Raw genomic sequence first — 21,094 nt, forward strand, 5'->3', positions numbered from 1 at the left:
CTTCCAAGGTTCAAATTTGAATCACCGCTTTGGGTATAAGGAAGATAACTGAAGTTTAGCAGGGTCAGCTATGGAATATACACTCATAAAAGTCATGGGGGCAGTCCTAGAATTGAGTGTTATTCACGTTTATCCAATACTAATGCCCATGCCTCTTCCTAACAGTATCTCCTAAAATAATAACTAAATGCTACACTGAGTTGACATTCTGAAATTCATAGTAGTTTTCTTATCATTAATTTTCTGTGACAGTATCATTTTGCTGATCATGCCACAAAGGCACAGAGAGGAAGGGTCTGGAATTTGACCCCATGCTTAGCTTAGCTTAGGCATGATCCAGAGCCCAGGCTTCCCTGCTGTAGGATACTGTCCTGAGTGTATCTGAACTCATTCGATTAGATCTTCTGTGTCTTTCCTCTCCAGTTCTGTGCCACCTTTGCTCACATTGGGCAAGTCACTTTCTAATCTCAAAGCAGAGATGAGATGTAAGAAAACCTTCCAGTCTTCCTGTCTACAAGAGCTTCAGGTTTCCTATTACAGTACAAAGTTTTAGCTGTTTTAAGTGTTATAATTCTCCTGAAGTTTTTGTTGTTGTTGTGAGAGTTGTAACACACCCTTCTAATTACAGATTTTATTTGCAAGGAAATTATTTTATTTAATATGTACAGCAATCCAGTTATTAACAGTTTGACAGGAAAGAAATCAGTATTTCCTTTCCCAAGGCATAGAAATTAGGATTTAGAGAAAGCTGTTTCTTACCCAAGGCCATGTGCCCAAGGAATTGGCAGAAAACAGCCTAAGACTCATTTGTTGTTTTTTTAAATTTTTTTTGTAAAGCAGAGTTGATTTACAATATTGTGTTACTTTCAGTAGTAGAGCAAAGTGATTCAATTATATATATATATATATATACATATATATATATATATATACACATATACACACACACACATACACACACATATATGGAGAAGGACATGGCAACCCACTCCAGTGTTCTTGCCTGGAGAATCCCAGGGATGGGGAGCCTGGTGGCTGCCGTCTATGGGGTCACACAGAATCGGACACGACTGAAGTGACTTAGCAGCATACACGTATATACACACACCTTTTTTTGTTGTTTTAGTTTTTTCCCTTACAAGATACTACAAAATATCGGTATACTTCCCTGAGCTATACAGTAGGTCTTCATTGGTTATGTATGAAGTTCTAATCTAGTGTGCTCCCTAACACAACTAGAATGTAACACATTTACTTACTTAAAAGCCCTTCCATTTTAAGATTCACCAAGTCCATGTCATATGTATGGATCGTTACACTGCTGCATTACAAAGGTGGTAAACTCAGTGACGTAAAGCAGTCAGTGTGCATCGTTGCCCGAAGCCTACAATCGAGCTGGGAGCTGCCTGATCTTAGCCGGGCTCTCTTGCCTGTGTAGGAGGTCAGGTGACTGAAGACTGATCTAGGACTAGCTCGGCTGGGTCAGTGGGGCTCTTTTCCAAGTTTCCTCCTCCAGCAAGCGAACCCCCGCTGGTATACATGCAGATGATAAGACCCAGGAGGGAGGAAAGCACACAGTGCCTCCTGAGAGCCAGGCTGGGAACTGGCGACCGTCACTCCCACTTCATTCCGGGGCCCACGCAGGTCACACTGTGAGCCCCAGTTCAAGGCAAAGGGAAATAGCACAGCTTTTATGGGAAGGGCTATGGAATCACATTGCAGATGATGTGGGTACAGGGAGAGGGGGGAGATTGGAATTTATGGGAAGGGCTATGGAATCACATTGCAGATGATGTGGGTACAGGGAGAGGGGGGAGATTGGAACAAGTGTTGCAATCAGGTAATATCCCTCTTTCTGCCTGGGAAGAACGAAATTCAGAGAAGGTACGCAACTTGGGGTTTTCCTCAGCTGTGGCAGAACGCAGCCTACCTAAATAGAGTAGGAAACGGAAGCCTGAAAAATGCTCTGAATCGAAAAGTCAACACTACTATTACGTTTTTCTCCCACCACACTCCCATCTGGGGCACAGTTGCTTTGACTCATTCTTGATCCAGCACTTTGTAAAGAAAGCTTCCTTGAAGAATGGGGTGTGGAGAGCTCCCTCCCTTCTCTTGGAGAGGCGATCAGGTGTGGAATTAGAACACACACACAGTCAGGGCAGATGGCAGAGGTATCATTGCAAACATATTTTTTTCTTCATTTAAGTGTTTCCCTCTTGATGCAGCAAAGCAGCAGACATCTTCATGAAGACAAGAGACTGAGTCCTCATTTTTCAAAGTAATCACTGGATCATAGGAGACAAAAAGAGAAAGACTTTTTTTCAGAAACCCTAGACCAATTCTCTCATTCTTAGTGAGGTGATTGATCTAGTTATTTAGAGGGAGCACCAAGGAGAAGGTCCACATTTCCCGTGGTCCAGAATGAAGTTGTAGAATCAAGTGGCCCTCCTTTTCATGATTTTAAAATCAAATTCATATCTCCTGTATTACTCATATCCTTGTCCAGCCACATAGTGTAGTTAGGATATTATTTTACAAATTTGACAACTGAAAATGGTTTAGGTTGGTGAGAATATTTACTCATAGCCCAGAACTGGTTACTGGTTACCAACACTGTAAATCTGGATCCTGACTCTGTGGATCCAGTTTTGTCACAAATCTGGATTACTTGAGGATAATTTTCAGTATTTACAATACAGCTGGTTTGGTACCATTTGAACAAATTTCTTCCTCTGCTGCATTTTTAACTGATGTCCTCATTGTTCTATTAGTGATGCGTAAAGAGATCAGAGAGAGGGGAACAGAGATGATTAGAAACTGCTGGTGGGAAACACAGACACACAGGCACAAAATCATATAAAAAGGACATAATTCTGAAGCATATCTTGATTTATTAAACACATTTGCAGGCATTCTCGAATCTTATTTTCAACAACTGCTTACAGAGGCAGAGGACAAAATTGAGGCATACCCCTACAATAACTATTTTTGAAGAATATTTCACGACATGGGGAAAAACCAAAGTAACAATAGCAATGCCCAGAATTAACTATAGAGAGTAATCCCAGGGATGGGTGTGCAGGAGAATCTTTACAAAGACAGTGAGGAAATTTGTCAAATGTTAACAAGGGTTTTTTGTCTGGATTATGGGATTACAAACATCTTTTATATCTTTATACTTCTCAGACTTTTTTTTTTCATTTTTGCAATGAACATGTATTAATTAGTGAGAAGGTAAATTATTAAAACACCCACAAGAGACATAATGGAGACCCGAGTAGGGTGTTGTAGCCCAAGTGGGGAGGAGGGCATCATGAAGGGAGGGGCTGGGGGAAGCCTGGAAGAGATGGTGCAGAGGTGGGCTGAGACGGGGTCGGCCCTGCACGGGCAGCCCTGGCAGGGAGATGCCCAGTCCTGATGGAGGGAAACGTGATGTAGAGAGAAGATGCCTCATATTTGAGAAGCCTTGATCTGATGTTCACTTTCTTATCCTTCTCAACAGTTGTTTTTTATAATGATTGAAAAATATTAAAACAGAATTTTTCTTTTTGTCTGCTTTTGTCATCATCATTTCCTGATGGATTTTTGAACGACTTTAGGCTAGACGCTGTTTGTAGGTCAGCCCAGCCCCTCTGCGCTCTGTCCGCAGCCTGCACCTGCACCCTGTACCTTACCATCCTGACCCCTGAAGGCACTGAGCTGTGCGATTGTAGATTCACTCAACTGGGCTTAGGTTTACAAGGTGGTTGCCATGAAATAAGCCAGCTGCATAAAGGCCAGGGCCTATCAGGCTCTCACTTTGCTAAGTTTTTTAAGATGTGGTACAAGATTTCAGTCCTTGCAAGACACAGTCACCACCTGAGCAGGTAACTCACGTCATATTTTTGTCTTTTAGGAAAGCGGATGTGCCTTGGAGAACAATTGGCCAGGACAGAGTTGTTTATTTTCTTTACTTCACTTCTGCAAAAATTTACCTTCAGGCCTCCAGAGAATGAGAAGCTGAGCCTAAAGTTTAGAGAAAGCCTGACCAGCTCCCCAGCCAGCTACCGCCTCTGTGCTATTCCTCGGGCCTGAAATTGTCCAGAGAGGGAGGAGAAGGAAAGAAAGAAGAATGGGCCTGTTCCCCTCAAGACAGAGCACATGCTCAGGAGTGAGGGAGCAGCATTCAGTGCCTCTAGGACAGGTCACAGGAACTGGACTCAGAGGAAACTGAATCCAAACCCCAGCTTAACCGTCTCCAGTGGGGCCTTGGGCAAATCAGTTATGTTGTGAGTGATTTCATTTTCATCTGGGAAATAGAAGGTGGACAATGATTTCTTCTCTAAAGCAAAAACTAATGCAAAGATCAAAGGAAATTAAGGGCTTTAAATGGCTTGGAAACCATAAAGCACATCATAAAATTCATAGTTGTGATCTGCCTTCTGTGTCCTTCCTTAGATAGAAATATGCTTCTGGCCTGTTGAGATGGCCTGGGTCAAAGTGGGACCAAATGGTGGATAAGAGTCAGAAGTTGGGCCCTGGGGCAGCCATGGAGGTCAGCCAGAAAGGCCCTCACATTTGGTAGCACCAGGCAATCTTATCCTGCTTCTGCCTCAGACTGGCCCCTGGGAAGTCAGCAAGGCAGGTAGATTCCTATTAATAAGCACGGTTCTGTGGAAAAGCAGTTTCTCTGGTTTACCTAAGAAAATACTACCTTGGCCTTGGACACCAGAGACAAATAGAATGTCACCAAATTTAAACAAACATGGAAAGCTACTTAGGGGGAAGTAAATGTGGAAATATTTTCTGACTTTAACGTGCCCTCTTACCTTAAAACCTCCCTCATGCATTATTTCTGAACCCCCTTATTGTTGTTAAGAACACGGTGGTTGTGATGTTTTCTTAAAAATTGATTGTCACTGTGATTGACATGTAGCCCCAGCCTAAACACAGATGATGAGCATTGACAGAGTATTGTGTAGAAAGAGACAGAAATGCAGGAATCCTGCTCAGCCTTCCTGTGTGGGTGCTAAGGAGAGAAAATGCCATCAACTGGAAGGCCAGGTCCCACTGAGAACCCATGGGGTTGGGATGCCAGCCCACATGCAGACAAGCAATGAAACATGGTAAACTGTATTAAACCTTATAGAAGGTCTTTTTTCCTAAGGCTGTTAGAATTAAGGAATTTAAATAGCTCAGAGCAAAAAGGGCCATGAAGACATGGGGCTCTTCAATCCTGTTGCTGGGATTCAGAGAAAAACTATGTCAGTGGGCACCATTAAAGGAAAATAGAAATAGGAAGGGAGGCAGGGAGGAAGGGAGAGTCTGGCTGGATCTATCCTGTGTCTGTCAGAGCCAATTGGTATTCAAAGAGAAATGGTTGTGTTTCCTAAAGTGCATGGGGAGGGTTTTAGACTAGAACTCACTTCATGGAAAAGAGACAGGGAAAAAATGAAAACATTAACAGGCTTTATTTTCTTGGGCTCCAAGATCACTACAGATAGTGACTGCAGCCATGAAGTTAAAAGACATTTGCTCCTTGGAAGAAAAGCTATGACAAACCTAGACAGCATTAAAAAGCAAAGACATCACTTTGCCAATAAAGATCTGTATAGTCAAAGCTATGATTTTCCAATAGTCATGTACAGATGTCAAAGTTGAACCATAAAGAAGGTTGAGCACTGAAGAATTGATTCTTTCAAATTGCTGTGCTGAGAAGACTCTTAAGAGTCCCTTCAACAGCAGGGAAATCAAACTAGTCAATCCTAAAGGAAATCAACCCTGAATATTCATTGGAAGGAATGATGCTGAAGCTGAAGCTTCAATACTTTGGCCACTTGATGTAAAGAGCTGACTCATTGGAAAAGACCCTGATTCTGGGAAAGGTTGAGGGCAGGAGGAGAAGGGAGTGACAGAGGATGAGATGGTTGGATGTCATCACCAACTCGATGGACATGAGTTTGAGCAAGCTCCGGGAGTTGGTGATGGACAGGGACGCCTAGTGTGCTTCAGTCCATGGAGTAATAAAGAGCTGGACACACCTGAGTGACTGAACAACAACAGCAGGACACTGAGAGCCCCAGCTGCATCACCCGAATGCACTTTCCTTGTAACCTTTTGGAAAGCTGCCTCTCTGGAAAGCACTGCAAATTATATTTCTAGAATAAAATGAATCAAACCAGCCCTCGAACACCCAAACATCTGAGACCTTGTCTTCCACTCTTTATTCCCCCAATCAGTTTATCCTCTTTGGAGACTAAGAATTGGCCAAAATACTTTTCATTATGTGCTCAGTCTCCTAAATTATAAAATATAGGGCTTTTTATAGTCATCTCTGAGGTCCATTCCTACTCTGTTGTGCATTTTCCATGACTCTCTGGTGGATCAGAGGTTAAAGCATCTGCCTGCACTGTGGGAGACCTGGGTTCGATCCCTGGGTCGGGAAGATCCCCTGAAGAAGGAAATGGCAACCCACTCCAGTATTCTTGCCTGGAGAATCCCATGGATGGAGGAACTTGGTGGGCTACAGTCCACCATCCCAAGAGGGATGGTATGGGGAGGGAGGAGGGAGGAGGGTTCAGGATGGGGAACACATGTATACCTGTGGCGGATTCATTTTGATATTTGGCAAAACTAATACAATTTTTTAAAGTTTAAAAATAAAATAAAATTTAAAATAATATAAAAAAGAATTTTAAAAAAGAGTTATAAAAGGACAGAAAACAAAAATTATTTTGTAATGCTTTTACAGATCAAGAATTTATATTTTACGGTCTCTCAATGAGCTTTTGAGAAAAATATAGGGCAGAAAGTTCAACTACCCTCAGTCCTGTGTCCCCAAGTTTCTGGTTAATTGTGGTCACATGCTACTTGGGTCTGGGCCCCATTGCATCTATCAGGCCAGATGAGTGTCCAGGGGTTTTCCATTGATCCCATGAAAGTGAAAGTGAAGTTGCTCAGTCCTGTCCGACTCTTTGCAACCCCGTGGACCGTAGCCCACCAAATTCCTCTGTCCATGGGATTCTCCAGGCAAGAATACTGGAGTGGGTTGCCATGCCCTCTGCAGATATACCATCCTAACACCAATCAAAAGAAAAGTGAAGTCACTGTACTAAGTGCTGATATCAGAGCAAGGAAAATTATCATAAATTTTAAAAGGGAAGTACATAACAAAAGGATCAGTTCTCCACGAAGACATAGCAATTCTACAATGTGCATGCACCTGCCAACTGATGGAACTGCAAGGGAAAATAGATGAATTTCTTATTATAGTTAGACACTTGAATATCCCTTTACCATCAGTGGACAGAACCAAGAGTCAGAAAATCAGTAAAGGCAAAGTTGAACCATGCAGTATTACCACTTACTTGGATCCAATTGAGATTTATAGAATTCATAATCTAACAAGAGCAGCACGCATATTCTTCTCAAGCTCATGTTGAACATTCACCAAATAGGCCACATTCTAAGTATAAAACACATTTTATCAAGTATCATATGGAAATCACACAAATTATGTTTTCATAACAAAATGGAGTTAACTAGAGACCAATAAAAGAATAGTACATGAAAAACTTAAAACTATTTGAATATTGAATAACACATATAAATAAGCATGGACCAAAGAAGAAATCTCCAAAAAATATCTTTAAACAAAGAAAATATAAGGTATCAAAATGTGTAGATGCAGTGAAATCAGTGCGCTGAGGAAAATTTATACCATTGAATAAATAAAGGTTTAAAATAATCTATGCTTCCACCTCATGGTTCTAGAAAAGGAAGAGAAAATTAAATCCAAAGAAATCATAAGAAAATAAATAATAAAAATCAAAGCATCAGTGAATGAAATTGAAGATAGGAAAATAGAGAAAATGAACAAAACCAAAAGTTAAAAAAATTTAAGTTTTTAAATTGGCAAACATCTAACCAAGTTAACTAAGAAAAAGAGAGAGATGGTTTAAGTTACTACTATAAATGAACATGCAACATCACTACTCATCTCATGGACATTGTAAGAAAGGAATATTATGTACAACTCTGTGCCCACAAATTTGATAAATGGGCCAATTCACTGAAACACAGTCTAGAAAAACTCACAAGGAGAAATAGATATCTCAATAGGCCTGTATCCATTTAAGAAATAAAATAAATAATAAACTTTGAAAAGTGAAAGCACCAGATCCAGAAGCTTCCAAATATCTATTCTACTAAACTTTAAGAAGAAAACTATAGCAAGTTGCTACAATCTCTTCCAGAAAATCAAAGCATAGAAAATACTTCATAATTCAGCCCTTGAGACCAGCACTACAAAAAAAAAAAAAAGACATCAGAAAAAGGGAAAAATCAATCTCTCTCTGATATAAGTGCAAAAATCTTCAAACAAGTATTAGTAAATCCAATCCAGAGATTACACAGTTATATAGCATGATCAAGTGGAATTTTTTCTATGGTGCAAAGTGGGTTTGAAATTCAGTTAATGAAGCTCCATCACATCAACAGACTAAAGAAGAATATTCATATAACTTCATCAACAGATGCAGAAGGAGCATTTGACAAACTCCAACAGGCACTAATAATAAAAACTCTTAGCAAATGAAGAATAGAGAAGGACTTCCTCAACTTGATAAAAAAATATCTACAGAGAACTCATGGCTAACTAACATCATAGTCAATGGCAAGAAGCTAGACGCTTTTGTCAAAAGATCAGTAAAAAGATATAGGTATCCTTCTTATTCAAGATTGTACCAGAAGTCCTAGCTAATGCAATATGACAAGAAAATGAGATTAAAGATATATATATATATATATATATATATATATAAACTACCAAGAAAGAAACAAAATGTCTATGTAGAGAATCACAAGAAATTAACAAAATACCTTCTGGAACTAATAAGCAATGGTAGCAACATAGTAGGACAAAACATTGGATTATACTACAAAGTATTAAGTAAAAAAAGATGAATACAGAAAATTTAATTTCTTTAAATACAAGCAAAGAACAATAGAAATTTGAAATTAACAACTTAGTATTGTATGCAAGCTAAATATGGGAACTTTCTTTACTTATCACTCATTTTATGTAAATTTATAATACAAAGTTGACGATCTGTTCCTAAAGTTTTTATGGAAAGGCAAAAGATCCAGAATAATAAACACAAAATTGAAGGAGAAGAGCAAATTTGGAGGACTGACACCAGCAGACTTCAAGACTTACTATAAGCTGCATATCAGGATGTGTGGTATTGGTGGAGAATAGACACATAGATCAGTAGAACAGAATAAAGACCCCAGAAATAGATTCAGAAAAACACAGTCCTTGACAAAGGAGCAAATGCAATTCAATGGAGAAAAAGTAATATCTTTTGCTGGAATAACTGGAATCCCTATGGAAAAAATGAACCTGGACACAGATGTTACACTTCTCACAAAGGTTGACTCAAAATGGATCACAGATATAAATGTAAAACTCAAAACTATTAAACCTCTAGAAGATAACAAGGAAGCTATCTAGATGACCTTGAGAGTTTCTCATGATTTTCCATATAACACCAAATGCAAGATTTATGAAACAAAAAAGTAAGCTGGACTTCATTAAAATTTAAAAAATTAACACTTATTTGAAAGTGCACTTTGAAAATTAGCCATATTTATTCCAGATAGTAGCTGTTCAGGTAACTGTGGTTGAGGACTTCTACTGGACTGTATCCAGAGGAAACTGATTAGGATGGATAAAATTCCCAAATTCACCAAAAGCCTAGTAGATATCAGATATCTCAGAACTTTGGCCTTAATCTGATTTAATTCTTCAACTCTCAGTATGAAGTGAAAATATTATTCTCATTATACAGAAGGCCCAAAAGAGTGAAGTGTTTTGCCAAACTCACCAAGGCAGAATGAATGGCACAGCCAAAATAAGAACCTGGGTTTTTTTAGTCAAATACCTTTGTCAATTATATTCAAATATGACTTATAAAAAATTAACTATAACAGTGATAGCAATGAAATAAGTTACCAGTGAGTGCTCAACATTACTTACTATTAGGAAAATGAAAATGAAAATGAGCTATCCCCTCATACTTGTCATAATGGCTATTACCAAAAGATATCAAGTGTTGGCAAGTACATGGACAAACCCTTGTACACTGTCGATGAGTAAGTAAATTGGCATAACCATTATGGAAAACATTATAAAGATTACTCAAAATTTTAAATAGGTCAACCTTATGATCCAGTGATCCTCAGTCAGTCAGTTCAGTTGCTCAGTCGTGTCCGACTTTTTGCCACCCCATGAATCTCAGCACGCCAGGCCTCCCTGTCCAACACCAACTTCCGGAGTTCACTCAGACTCACGTCCATCGAGTCAATGATGCCATGCAGCCATCTCATCCTCTGTTGTCCCCTTCTCCTCCTGCCCCCAATCACTCCCAGCATCAGAATCTTTTCCAATGAGTCAGCTCTTTGCATGAGGTGGCCAAAGTACTGGAGTTTCAGCTTTAGCATCATTCCTTTCAAAGATCAACCCAGGGTTGATCTCCTTTAGAATGGACTGCTTGGATCTCCTTGCAGTCCAAGGGACTCTCAAGAGTCTTCTCCAACACCACAGTTCAAAGGCATCAATTCTTTGGCGCTCAGCTTTCTTCACAGTCCAACTCTCATATCCATACATGACCACTGGAAAAATCATAGCCTTGACTAGACGGACCTTTGTTGGCAAAGTAATGTCTCTGCTTTTAAATATGCTGTCTAGGTTGGTCATAACTTTTCTTCCAAGGAGTAAGCATCTTTTAATTTCATGGCTGCAGTCACCATCCGCAGTGACTTTGGAGCCCAGAAAAATAAAGTCTGACACTGTTTCCACTGTTTCCCCATCTATTTCCCATGAAGTGATGTTCCAGAGTAGCTCACAATAAATGTCAGGTGCTGTTGTTTTCCCCAAAGTTCAAGATGCTGGGCTCCAATACTTTGGTGAGAAGTTGACTGAAAAACACAAAGCTCAAGGATCTGTGGAGCCCTCTGAGATGCAATGAAACCAAAAACCTTAGGGCACCCTTGGTCTCAGGGAATGACGAGCTCTCTAAACAGCAACAACAATAACAAAATACTCCAAGCCTGGCCTTTACCAAGACCCAAGTGTGTGTTCTTTCCAGAATCCCATGGAGGCAGCTGGTGGGCAGGAGGAAGGCCGGATTTCAGAGGCAAGGAGTGATGCGGTGGAGATTTGGCGGGGGCAGGCGAGGTGCACAAGAGGTGGGGCCTGGGGGAAAGCCAGGACTGGTCTGGCCCACCTGGTCACTGGAAGCTAGGCCACGCCAGGGGCGGGGCGAAGCGGAGTTACGGACGGAGGAAGAAGAAGAGCAGGAGGAGGTGGGGCAGGAAAGCACCAAAGAGAAAGGAAAAGACCGGGTGCACAGAGGGACGGGGAGGCGGGGCCTGGGAAGCCGACTCGCTGGGGAAGGAGGGCGGTGCTGGCAGCTGGGAGGCAGAGCCCCCGCAGGGACCTCCGCAGACTCGGACCGCGGAAGGGGGAGCAGGCAGCGCAGCCATGTTGGAGGCGTTGGGCTCCCTGGCGGCTGCCCTCTGGGCCGCGCTCCGTCCTGGCACTGTCCTGCTGGGGGCCGTTGTCTTTCTTTTCTTAGATGATTTTCTCAAAAGGCGTCGACCAAAGAACTACCCGCCAGGGCCCCCGCCCCTGCCCTTCGTAGGCAACTTCTTCCAACTGGATTTCGACAAGGCGCACCTGTCGCTTCAGCGGGTAGGAGCGGGGGAAGGTGCCCACGCGCGTCCTGACCCTGACCTGCGGGACAGGGGCCATTCCGGGTACCGAGGGCTGGAGGCCTGGGAGGGGGCACGCTCTGGAGGCTTCCCTGGTGGCTCAGGCGGTAAATAATCTGCCTGCAGTGCAGGAACCCCAGGTTTGATCCCTGGGTGTGGAATATCCCCTGGAGAAAGAAATAGCAACCCACTCCAGTATTCTTGTCTGGAGAAGCCCATGAACAGGGAGCCTGGTGGGCTATAGTCCATGGGGTCGCAAGGAGTTGGACACTATGGAGCAACTAACAATTTCACTTTTCTGAGGCTAACGCAGGCACCCTGGTACACCCACTTTGAGCCTCTCTCTTGACCGTAACAAGTGGCATGATTCACAGTGCTTTCTACGTGTGAAATATGGTTAACTTTTCACTGTTGAGTGTGCCAGAAAAGATATACTTTGGGGGCGGTGGTGCAGGTTTACTGTACAAAACAAAAAGTGCCTCTCGGTCCATCTAGCTGTGGGAAAAAGTTTAACTATTGAACTGTAGCTTCTCAGGTGCCTCAGTGGTAAGAATCGGCCTGCCAAGCCGATTGGAGGAGGAATGGCAACCCACTGCAATATTCTTGCCTGAGACACCCCCAAGGACAGAGGAGCCTGGCGGGCTATAGTCCATGGGGCTGCTAAGTGTCCGACACCATTTAGGGATTCAGTAACAACAAGCACTCATCTGAAGCCTTCACATGCTGCCAGGAGCTTAGTCATCCGCATATTTTCTCTTCTGTCAGGATACAGTATGGTTCAGAACCCACTCTGCATGCTTAGTAAATGTTTTTGACTGACCAGGTGGTCCTTTATCTCTTCCATTTCTTTTATTGGAGCCTTGAGGGTGACAGACACAATACGGTTTTAAGTCATTTAGTTGCGTCTTGTTACACATTGAGCTTCCCTGATAGCTCAATTGGTAAAGAATCCGCCTGCAATGCAGGAGACCTGGGTTCAATCCCTGGGTTGGGAAGAACCCCTGGAGAAGGGAAAGGCTACCCACTCCAGTATTCTGGTCTGGAGAATTCCAGGGACTGAATAGTCCATGGGGTCGCAAAGAGTCAGACACGACTGAACGACTTTCTCTCTTCTCTGTTATGTATTACCGGGACATTCTTTTTATAGTATGATCACTGTCTTTTTTTTTCACATTAATTTGTTTATTTTTGGCTGCACTAGGTCTTCCTTTCTTTTGCTAGGGCCTTCTCTAGTTGCTCCAAGTGGGGACTGCTGTTGGTTGGAGTATCTGGGCTTCTCATTGTGGTGCCTTCTCTTATTGTGGAGAACAGGCTTTAGGCACAGGGCCTTCGGTGGTTGCATTTCGCTGGCTCTAAATCGTGAGCCCAGTAGTTGAGGTGCTCATGCTTAGTTGCTTGTGGAATATGGAATTTTCCCAGACCAGAGATAGAACCCATGTCCCCTGCATTGGCAGGCAGATTCTCATCCACTGCGCCCCCAGGGAAATCTCCCACTTTGTCCTTTTAACATTATTATCCTTGGTGGGGAAAGAGAGAGTGGAAGCTATACTTTCCCTGGGAGGTTCTGTTTCCCTGGTGTAAAATGATTATGAAGAAAAGAAGTGAAAGTATTAGACACTCAGTCATGTCTGACTCTTTGCGACCCCATTGACTGTAGCCCTCCAGACGCCTCCGTCCGTGGAATTCTCCAGGCAAGTATACTGGAGTGGGTTGCCAGTCCCTCCTCCATGGGATTTTCCCAACCTAGGAATCAAACCCAGGGCTTCTGCATTGAAAGCAGATTCTTTACGGTCTGAGCCACCTAAATCTTCACCACTTGTCAACCACATTGCTCCCATCCCCACAAGGTTAGAGCCCCTCATCTTCAGGTTCCTCCTTCTACAATCCACTCTCAATAACGTACTCATTTTAAAATGCCATTCCTCTGTCTAGATTTTCTTAGTGCTTCCTGCTGCTTCCCAGAGTTCATATTCCTTAGGGAGCCACATGGATCCCTTCTTGTAGCCTCTTTCCACTTTATAGTCATCTCCCCTCAGGGCTCCCTAACTGTGGCCACCCTGAATTCCATAAAATTCCTTTCATCACTCAACTCTATCTCAAGAATCATCAGCTGCTTCCCTGCCTCTCAGCACAGGTACCTTCCTGACAGACAGCTCTGTGGTAAGTGGTTGTGATGATTAAATAAAAGGAATGTTCAATGTTAATGTAGCTTAATGTTGGTGCTCAGAATAGTTCAAGTTACCTAAGAATGCCTGGAGCACTTCAACACAAGCTTGTATTACAAACTCAAGTTCAGATGGAGATGGCTTCATCACTTTCTGTGAGAAACACCCAATTGGTAGCACTAAGTGACAGGATTAGTATATAGAGTTTTAAAGCTAAGATGCTAAACCTGTACCTTTCTTTGAGAACTGTGTTGTTTAATTTCCAAGTATTGGAAGCTTTTCCTGTTTTCTTTCTGTTAGTGATTTTGTTTGAACTTGAAAGAACTGTGAGGCAAGTGGCTATATGGAGTAAAGTGGACAGTAAGTTTTTAAATGGGAGGTAACATGAGCTAAAACAAAGCGAGAAGGCAGTGAAGAAGCTGGTTGATTTGTTTGACATAAGCGGAACCTTCCTTATTTCCCCCATTTCTGAAACATTCTCCACCATAACTATATGGCTTATTATAGAAACATAAATGTGAATAACGAAAAAAATCTAACTGGACTAAAGATGGGAAGTGATAGATAAGGAGGATAAATGTATTATGAGGATATAAATTAGGCTGCTTGTAACAAAAAGATCCCAAAGTACGTGGTGTAAGAATATTGAAATTTATTTCTCTAAACAAATAAGGTGAGATGTAGGCAGGAAGACCAGGATAGCAAGACTGCTTTGCTCCACAAGGTTATCCAAATACTCAGTGCTTCTATCTTGCTGCTCTGGTCCCACAACCCTCAACATGTGCGATTTCTGTACCATGAAAAGGGGAAAGTGGGAGGTGGTGAGCAGCAGCTTTCCTTTAAGGACATGACCCAGAAGATGCACACATCACCACTACTCACGTCCCGTTGGAAGTTAATTGGAAAGTAATGTGGCCAGTTAATCCTTAGGGAGTTCCATCACGCAGCAGAAAAGAGAGAGAATATGCTTTCTCCATGCTTTCATTTAAGGATGAGACATACAGAGCGAGTTAGAGCTCTACTTTATGCCCACCGACTAAGCACTAAATCTCTGTGCCTCATTTTCTGAAAACTAGGAATACATTATAGGGTTGTTATAGGAACCAAACAAGTTTGTGAATATCAGTTTACCCCAGGGTAAACTAGCACATAGCTAATGCTTACTTCTATATCTACCCTCCTCCCCTTTTCTTCAAAAATGTATGGTAACCAACTCAAGGAAAAACCAATTGTTGATTATAAATGTGGCATCACTTGTCTGACCTGATTGCCTCATGGACTTCATTCATCCACTCTCTAGCCACTGCCCCTCCATTTCTTTGTCAATACCTTATTAGAATCTTTTTGCTAAAATACACTCCCAAATATATCAATAAAAATAATTTTCTTATTGTGTTATGGTTGCTATCACCAGAATCTTAAAGATGGAAATTTGTAATAGCCCTCATTTTATTCATTTGGAAACTGAGACAGAAGAAAGTCCTATCTGTCCCTTTGAACAAGGGCTTCCACATCCCTTTGCACACAGAGTCCATTCATTCTGCAGAGGCTCCAGTGGCCGTCTGCCAGGGACCCAGGAACAAAGTGACTTTCACATTGCTGTTCTCATTCTTCCTCACAGAAGCTTCTTTGGAGGGAAGGGAACACACAGTGCTGCTTGTGGGACTTTTGTTCCCTGTCCAGGCATTGAACCTGGATACTCAGCAGTGAAGGCCTGAGTCCTAATGTCCTGACCGCTGACCCACCAGGGAATTCCCCCTTACATAAACTTTGAGGGAAGAACAGTTTTCTACCTTTTATATCTGGGAAGGTGAGGCTCATAAAAAAATGAAGTAGCTTTCCTAAGTGCTCACAGCTAGTCAACCACGGAGTTAAGATTTCCACATGTCTCCACAGCTAGTGTACGCCTCTCCATAATTCCTCTAATGAAACTTCTGTCACCTACAGCCTGCTGAGTAAGGGGACATTCTCTCCTAGTTTAGTAGATTTGATTTACTAGGAAGTCCCTGTTCCCTACCCCAGAATTCACTAAACATATCTCTGCCTTCTCTGATAAGTCACATGGGCTGAATTCTCTCTTTTCATTAGACTCTAAGACGCTTGAGGTTAGAGACCTTGTTTATTTTATCTTTATGCCTTATTCTCAGGACACATGTGCTCACCCAATTCAAGTATATTGAACATATAAATGAGTGTGGATAATGAATGTCTATGTCCTATAGTGTAGTCTAGATAAGAGCAAAAAAAAATGGAAACAGGTAGACATATTTCCAACAGCTCAAGGTACACAGACAGACAAACACAGAGACTCCCCTCAATACAAGCCTCCTGCCAGCTCCACACACCCTCCATTCCAGGATTCAGAGACGTATGCATACTCAACTGTGGCTCTTCTATTTTTCAGTTCGTGAAGAAATATGGAAATGTTTTTAGCGTCGATTTTGGTATATTTCGTTCCGTTCTTATAACTGGATTGCCCTTAATCAAAGAAGCCCTTGTCCACCAAGACCAAAACTTTGCCAACCGCCCCTTGATCCCTATTGAAAAACGTATCTTTAACAATAAAGGTAAGTTTCTTGAACAATGTATGTTTGCTATTCCTATGGTCCATGAAAGGGTCTCCAATAATCCCAAGGACCAGGCTCATCATATTCCTGCCCCTCTAGGAAGCTGAGTCCCCACTCAGCTTTTTTTGAAGGTACCCCCTCAGGGAACCTGGCAGGGTCAGCCCTAATGTCAAGGATTTGGGAGAAGCCATGTTTTTTCAGATGTTTCCCAGTTTCTCTTTGAAACATTTAGTCTATTAACTCTACATCCATTCACTCCATGAAAGCCAGGTGTACCTAGTGCTAGGCACCAGTGATAGAACAGTGAGGATAACATACAAAATCCTTGATTGTTCTGTAACTTACATACTATTAAGAGAAACAGTGTCAATTACATTCATAATTTAAGGCCTCAGTGTTATGAAGATAAGAGCAGGGTTCACTTATTACAGGTATCTAATCTAGTCCTGAGACTCAGGAAAAACTTATGTAAGTAAATGACATTTAATAAAGTGATGAAGCAGTGCAGCAGAGGAAATAAAATGTAAAAGTTTCCAAGATGGGAAGACAGACAGTGAACTGAGGAATTGAAAGGTGGCCAGTGCGGGAAGCACAGAGATTAAATGGAGATAATGAAATGAAGATGAAGCTGCTGAGTTTGGCCAGAAATAGTTCATGCAAGTTCTTTTTAAGAATGTTGCTTTTTATCCTAATAACAATGGAGGTTCTGAATGGTTTAAGTAGAGAAAGGAACCATCATATTTATATGGTACATTTTAAAGACTTCTCTAAGCTGCAATGTCAAGAATGGAATAAAGGAAGAAGAGACTGTTGTAGCCTTTTAGATTAGAAGAGGTGGTGGCCTAGAAGAGGGGGTGGCAAGAAATGTCAGTCCAGTAGGTTAGAGCAGGAGAGTGACTGAAGATACGTGGATTTAAGCCACTCAGGAGGCAACTCCAATAGGACACGATGACCTAGACAGAGGGAGAATGAGGTGCTGAGGTACACACCCAAGTGGGTAGGTAAAGGAAAGAAGAGAGATGTGGAGGAGGACAAAGTGTTGGCTGGCCTGGGTAGGGAGTTGTATAGAGTGAATCATGAATTCAGTCATGAATATGCTGAGTGTGAAGCCGAGAGAGTCAAGCAGAGAATTGTACATGTGTCTGGAGCTGAGAGGCAGAAAATAGGTGTTTACTGTCAGTAGATGTGATTTGAAGTTTTAGAAATTGAGATTTCCTAGAAATGGAGGATAGGGTAAAAGAGAGGAAGCTTCAGATCTAGTATAGAAGATAGTTAACCTAAGGTATGATAATTTCTCTGAAGTCATAGAATTACCAGAAAATTATGGAGAGTGTGGTATCCTGGGCTCCACTGGCAGAGAATGTTTCAGAAAGAAAGGCTCTCATGCTGCTGACTCATTAGGATGGGGTTGAAAAGGATCCTGAATTGAACAGCAGGGAGGGCCATTTCACTAAGGTGATGGAAGTGAAAGGAGACGTTAGAAGGAGTTGAAGAGTGCTCTGGAATGAAGGAATGGGAGGATGGTGGCCTCTCCTGTCTTATAAAATCACTGAAATTCAACTGCACACACCATACAGATTGTTTTCCTTTGCCTGTGGTGTTCTTTCTGCACAGTGTCCACAGTTTGTTATCTAGGGTGATTCTTATCTTTTTAAGATATTTAAGATCTTTTCTAATTATGGGTATTGACTCCTTCTAATCCATAAGTTCATACTTGCTATGTAGCATAACTGCTGCTGCTGCTGCTAAGTCGCTTCAGTCCTAGTAATTAAATAGTCTTATGAGACAAGTAATCAAATGACAGGCTTTGGAGTCAAGCAGACTTGAATTTGAATGCCTGTTCAGCTGCTTACTCACTCTGTGACCTAGCAGAATTTCCTTTTATCTCCCATGTCTCATTTTTCTCATCATCAAAGTTAGGCTGTTGGTTTGGCCTAACGATTGTACCTACCCCAGAGAGTTTCTGTGAACACTAAATTACACAATGCATTAAAAATGCTAGCATGTCCATCATGACAAGCAATCAGTAAATTCAAGGGATTATTGCTTTGGAATTATTTCTCTGAATAGTTTTCAAGCACCTTAAAGCCCTCCTTTCCTCCATCTGGTACATTATCCTTAATGGGTCTTGTTGGCTTTTTTTAATGTTAGCTTTCTTTTCCCAGGATTGATCATGTCCAATGGCCATGTGTGGAAAGAACAAAGAAGATTTGCCCTGACAACTCTGAGGAACTTTGGTTTAGGAAAGAAGAGCTTAGAGGAACGCATTCAGGAAGAGGCTGCCTACCTCATCCAGGAAATAGGAGAGGAGAACGGTAATCAGGTCCCAGGACAGGTGCAGCGACTGTGGTTTACTCATTCACTAGTCAGATGCTCAGTTAGAGCCCATGTGCCTGTCCTGTGCCCAGCACTGTGGGACACTGAGGGAATGACAGTGAACAGCTAACCATGACCTGCCCTCGTGGGGGTCAAGAATTAAGAAGAAGAAGAAGAGGGGTATTAAAACTTACTATTAGTTTTAAATCCTGGTCATCACTTCGACTTCCCAGACATTGACTAAGTACTTGCTGTGTGTCAGACCCTGTGCAGGGGCTGTGGACACAGTCTAAGATGTGGTTCTGTAGTCAGTGTGCCGTATGTCACAGAGAGTAGGTTCTCTGGAAAATAGAAACCAATCTGAAGGCTCTATCTCTTCTCCTGCCTCCAGGACAGCCTTTCGACCCTCACTTCACAATCAACAATGCCGTTTCCAATATTATTTGCTCCATCACCTTTGGGGAGCGGTTTGACTACCAGGATGATCAGTTCCAGGAGCTACTGAGGCTGTTCGATGAGATGATGCATCTGAGGACATCAACGTGCTGCCAGGTGAGCCCCTTCTCACTTCATCTCTTGGATAAAGACAGTGGGCTAATGTCAGATACAGATGAGATGGTCTTCCTTTTGTTTTAGGCTAAAATGCAACCTTTGAAATTGACTTCACCACAAACTTGTTTAAAATAAATCTGTTGACTTTAGTGTTTGTGTCCCTGGTGGCTCCGATGGTAAAAAATCTACCGGCAATGTGCAAGACCTAGGTTCCATCCCTGGGTTGGGAAAATCCCCTGGAGAAGGGAATGGCAACCCACTGCAGTATTCTTGCCTGGAGAATTCATGCACAGAGGAGCCTGAGGACCTACAGTCCAAGGGGTTGCAAAGAATCAGACACAACTGAGCTACTAACACACACACATTAAATATTTACTATCAATAAAAAACATTTCTTACGGTCATTTAAAGTACAGAATTTGTTATGACAGACATGTACGCACTTACGTTTTTTCCCTTAAAAAACAATATCACCATCACTTTTGAGTCTCTCCTCTCCATGTTCCTCCCTAGCTCCACACCTCCATGATCCTCAGATGTGTGTTTCTGTGCCTGACTCTCCCTCAGCACGTTGTTTTGATTCATTTGTTAGTTCCTCTTATTTTACTCTGCATAGTTTTCCACTTCATGAATGTGACACTGATTGTTATTCTCTTGAATAATGGCTCGGGGGATTGATTGATAAACACATTTCTAATTAGAGGGATTTCTAATTTGAGGGATATTATGAATAAAGCGGCAATGAATATTCTTGTTTTATGCACACTCAAAGATACACATACACACACACACACTAGAGACAATTGCCATGAACAAATAGTAAAACAATATAAGGGAATAGGAGAAGGGCCCCAGGGGTGCTGCTTATTAGAGGATACCAGGAAAGACAGGTCCAAGTAAGTGACACTTAATGTGGACATGAATGAAGTACAAGGCTAGTGTTGTACAGATTTCAGACGAAGACCAATCGGATTGTATGAATAGCCAACGCAAAGGACTAAACATTATCATCCTTCAGGTTGTCACAGAGACCAAAGGGGCTGGACTAGAAAGACTAAGAGAGAGTAAGATGACAGCAAGTGATAGCAGAAGAGAGGACAGGAGGGTGAGAGGCCAGCTCATGTGGAGTCCAGATCAGGAGAAGAACGAAGAATTTGTCGAAATGTCATGGAAAGTCAGTAAAGTATTGAGACATAAGCAGTGAAATGATTATGCTCTCCAATGTCTTTCCAAGGATAATGAATTTCCTTCCGGGTCCCCAGCATACACTCTTTAGTAAATGGGAGAAACTGAAAATGTTTATTGCTGGTGTGATTGAAAACCACAAGAGAGACTGGAATCCTGCTGAAGCAAGAGACTTCGTTGATGCTTATGATGAAATGATTTATTAAACTGTTAAAGGGTCCCTCTGGCACCTCAGTGGAAAATCAACTGGGAAGGGGGTTAAGGAGAGAATCAAGGGAAATGGTGGAGGCTTTACAGCATCCAGGTGAGAAATGTTGGTGCTTTGTACTAGAATGACAAATACATTGAGTAGTGAGAAGTGGTCTGAAATTGGTTATATTTTGGAAGAAGTGCTAAAACACTTTGCCAAGAGAAAAGAGGATTGAGACAGAGAAGATGAATCAAGGGTAACTCAAAGGGTTAAGTGTAAGCAAAGAAAATATAGATAATGATACAATAGTTTCTTAGTCTTCAAGAGTGGAAAACTGGCACCCCCTTGTCTTCATGACTGTTTTG

General features: G+C 41.9%; 2 protein-coding genes across 4 annotated transcripts in view; both read left to right on the forward strand.

Moving 5' to 3' along the window:
• The window catches only part of LOC113889806 (cytochrome P450 2J2-like), a 29,461-nt gene extending 25,043 nt beyond the window's left edge, over positions 1 to 4,418 (forward strand). Inside the window, exon 9 of the mRNA XM_027537082.1 lies at positions 3,896 to 4,418. Coding sequence (XP_027392883.1) covers positions 3,896 to 4,074 — 179 coding nt within the window. The 3' untranslated portion in view covers positions 4,075 to 4,418. The remainder of the gene's footprint in view (positions 1 to 3,895) is intronic.
• Positions 4,419 to 11,347: 6,929 nt separating this feature from the next.
• The window catches only part of LOC113889807 (cytochrome P450 2J2-like), a 38,954-nt gene continuing 29,207 nt past the window's right edge, over positions 11,348 to 21,094 (forward strand). The window contains exons 1-4 of one of the 3 annotated variants that reach the window (XM_027537084.1): positions 11,348 to 11,734; positions 16,324 to 16,486; positions 18,652 to 18,801; positions 19,194 to 19,354. In XM_027537084.1, coding sequence (XP_027392885.1) covers positions 11,525 to 11,734; positions 16,324 to 16,486; positions 18,652 to 18,801; positions 19,194 to 19,354 — 684 coding nt within the window. In that variant the 5' untranslated portion in view covers positions 11,348 to 11,524. The remainder of the gene's footprint in view (positions 11,735 to 16,323; positions 16,487 to 18,651; positions 18,802 to 19,193; positions 19,355 to 21,094) is intronic. The other 2 variants (XM_027537085.1, XM_027537083.1) reach the window with 2 other exon arrangements.

Source organism: Bos indicus x Bos taurus, chromosome 3, assembly GCF_003369695.1.
Source record: "Bos indicus x Bos taurus breed Angus x Brahman F1 hybrid chromosome 3, Bos_hybrid_MaternalHap_v2.0, whole genome shotgun sequence".
NCBI classification, from domain to species: Eukaryota; Metazoa; Chordata; class Mammalia; order Artiodactyla; family Bovidae; genus Bos; species Bos indicus x Bos taurus.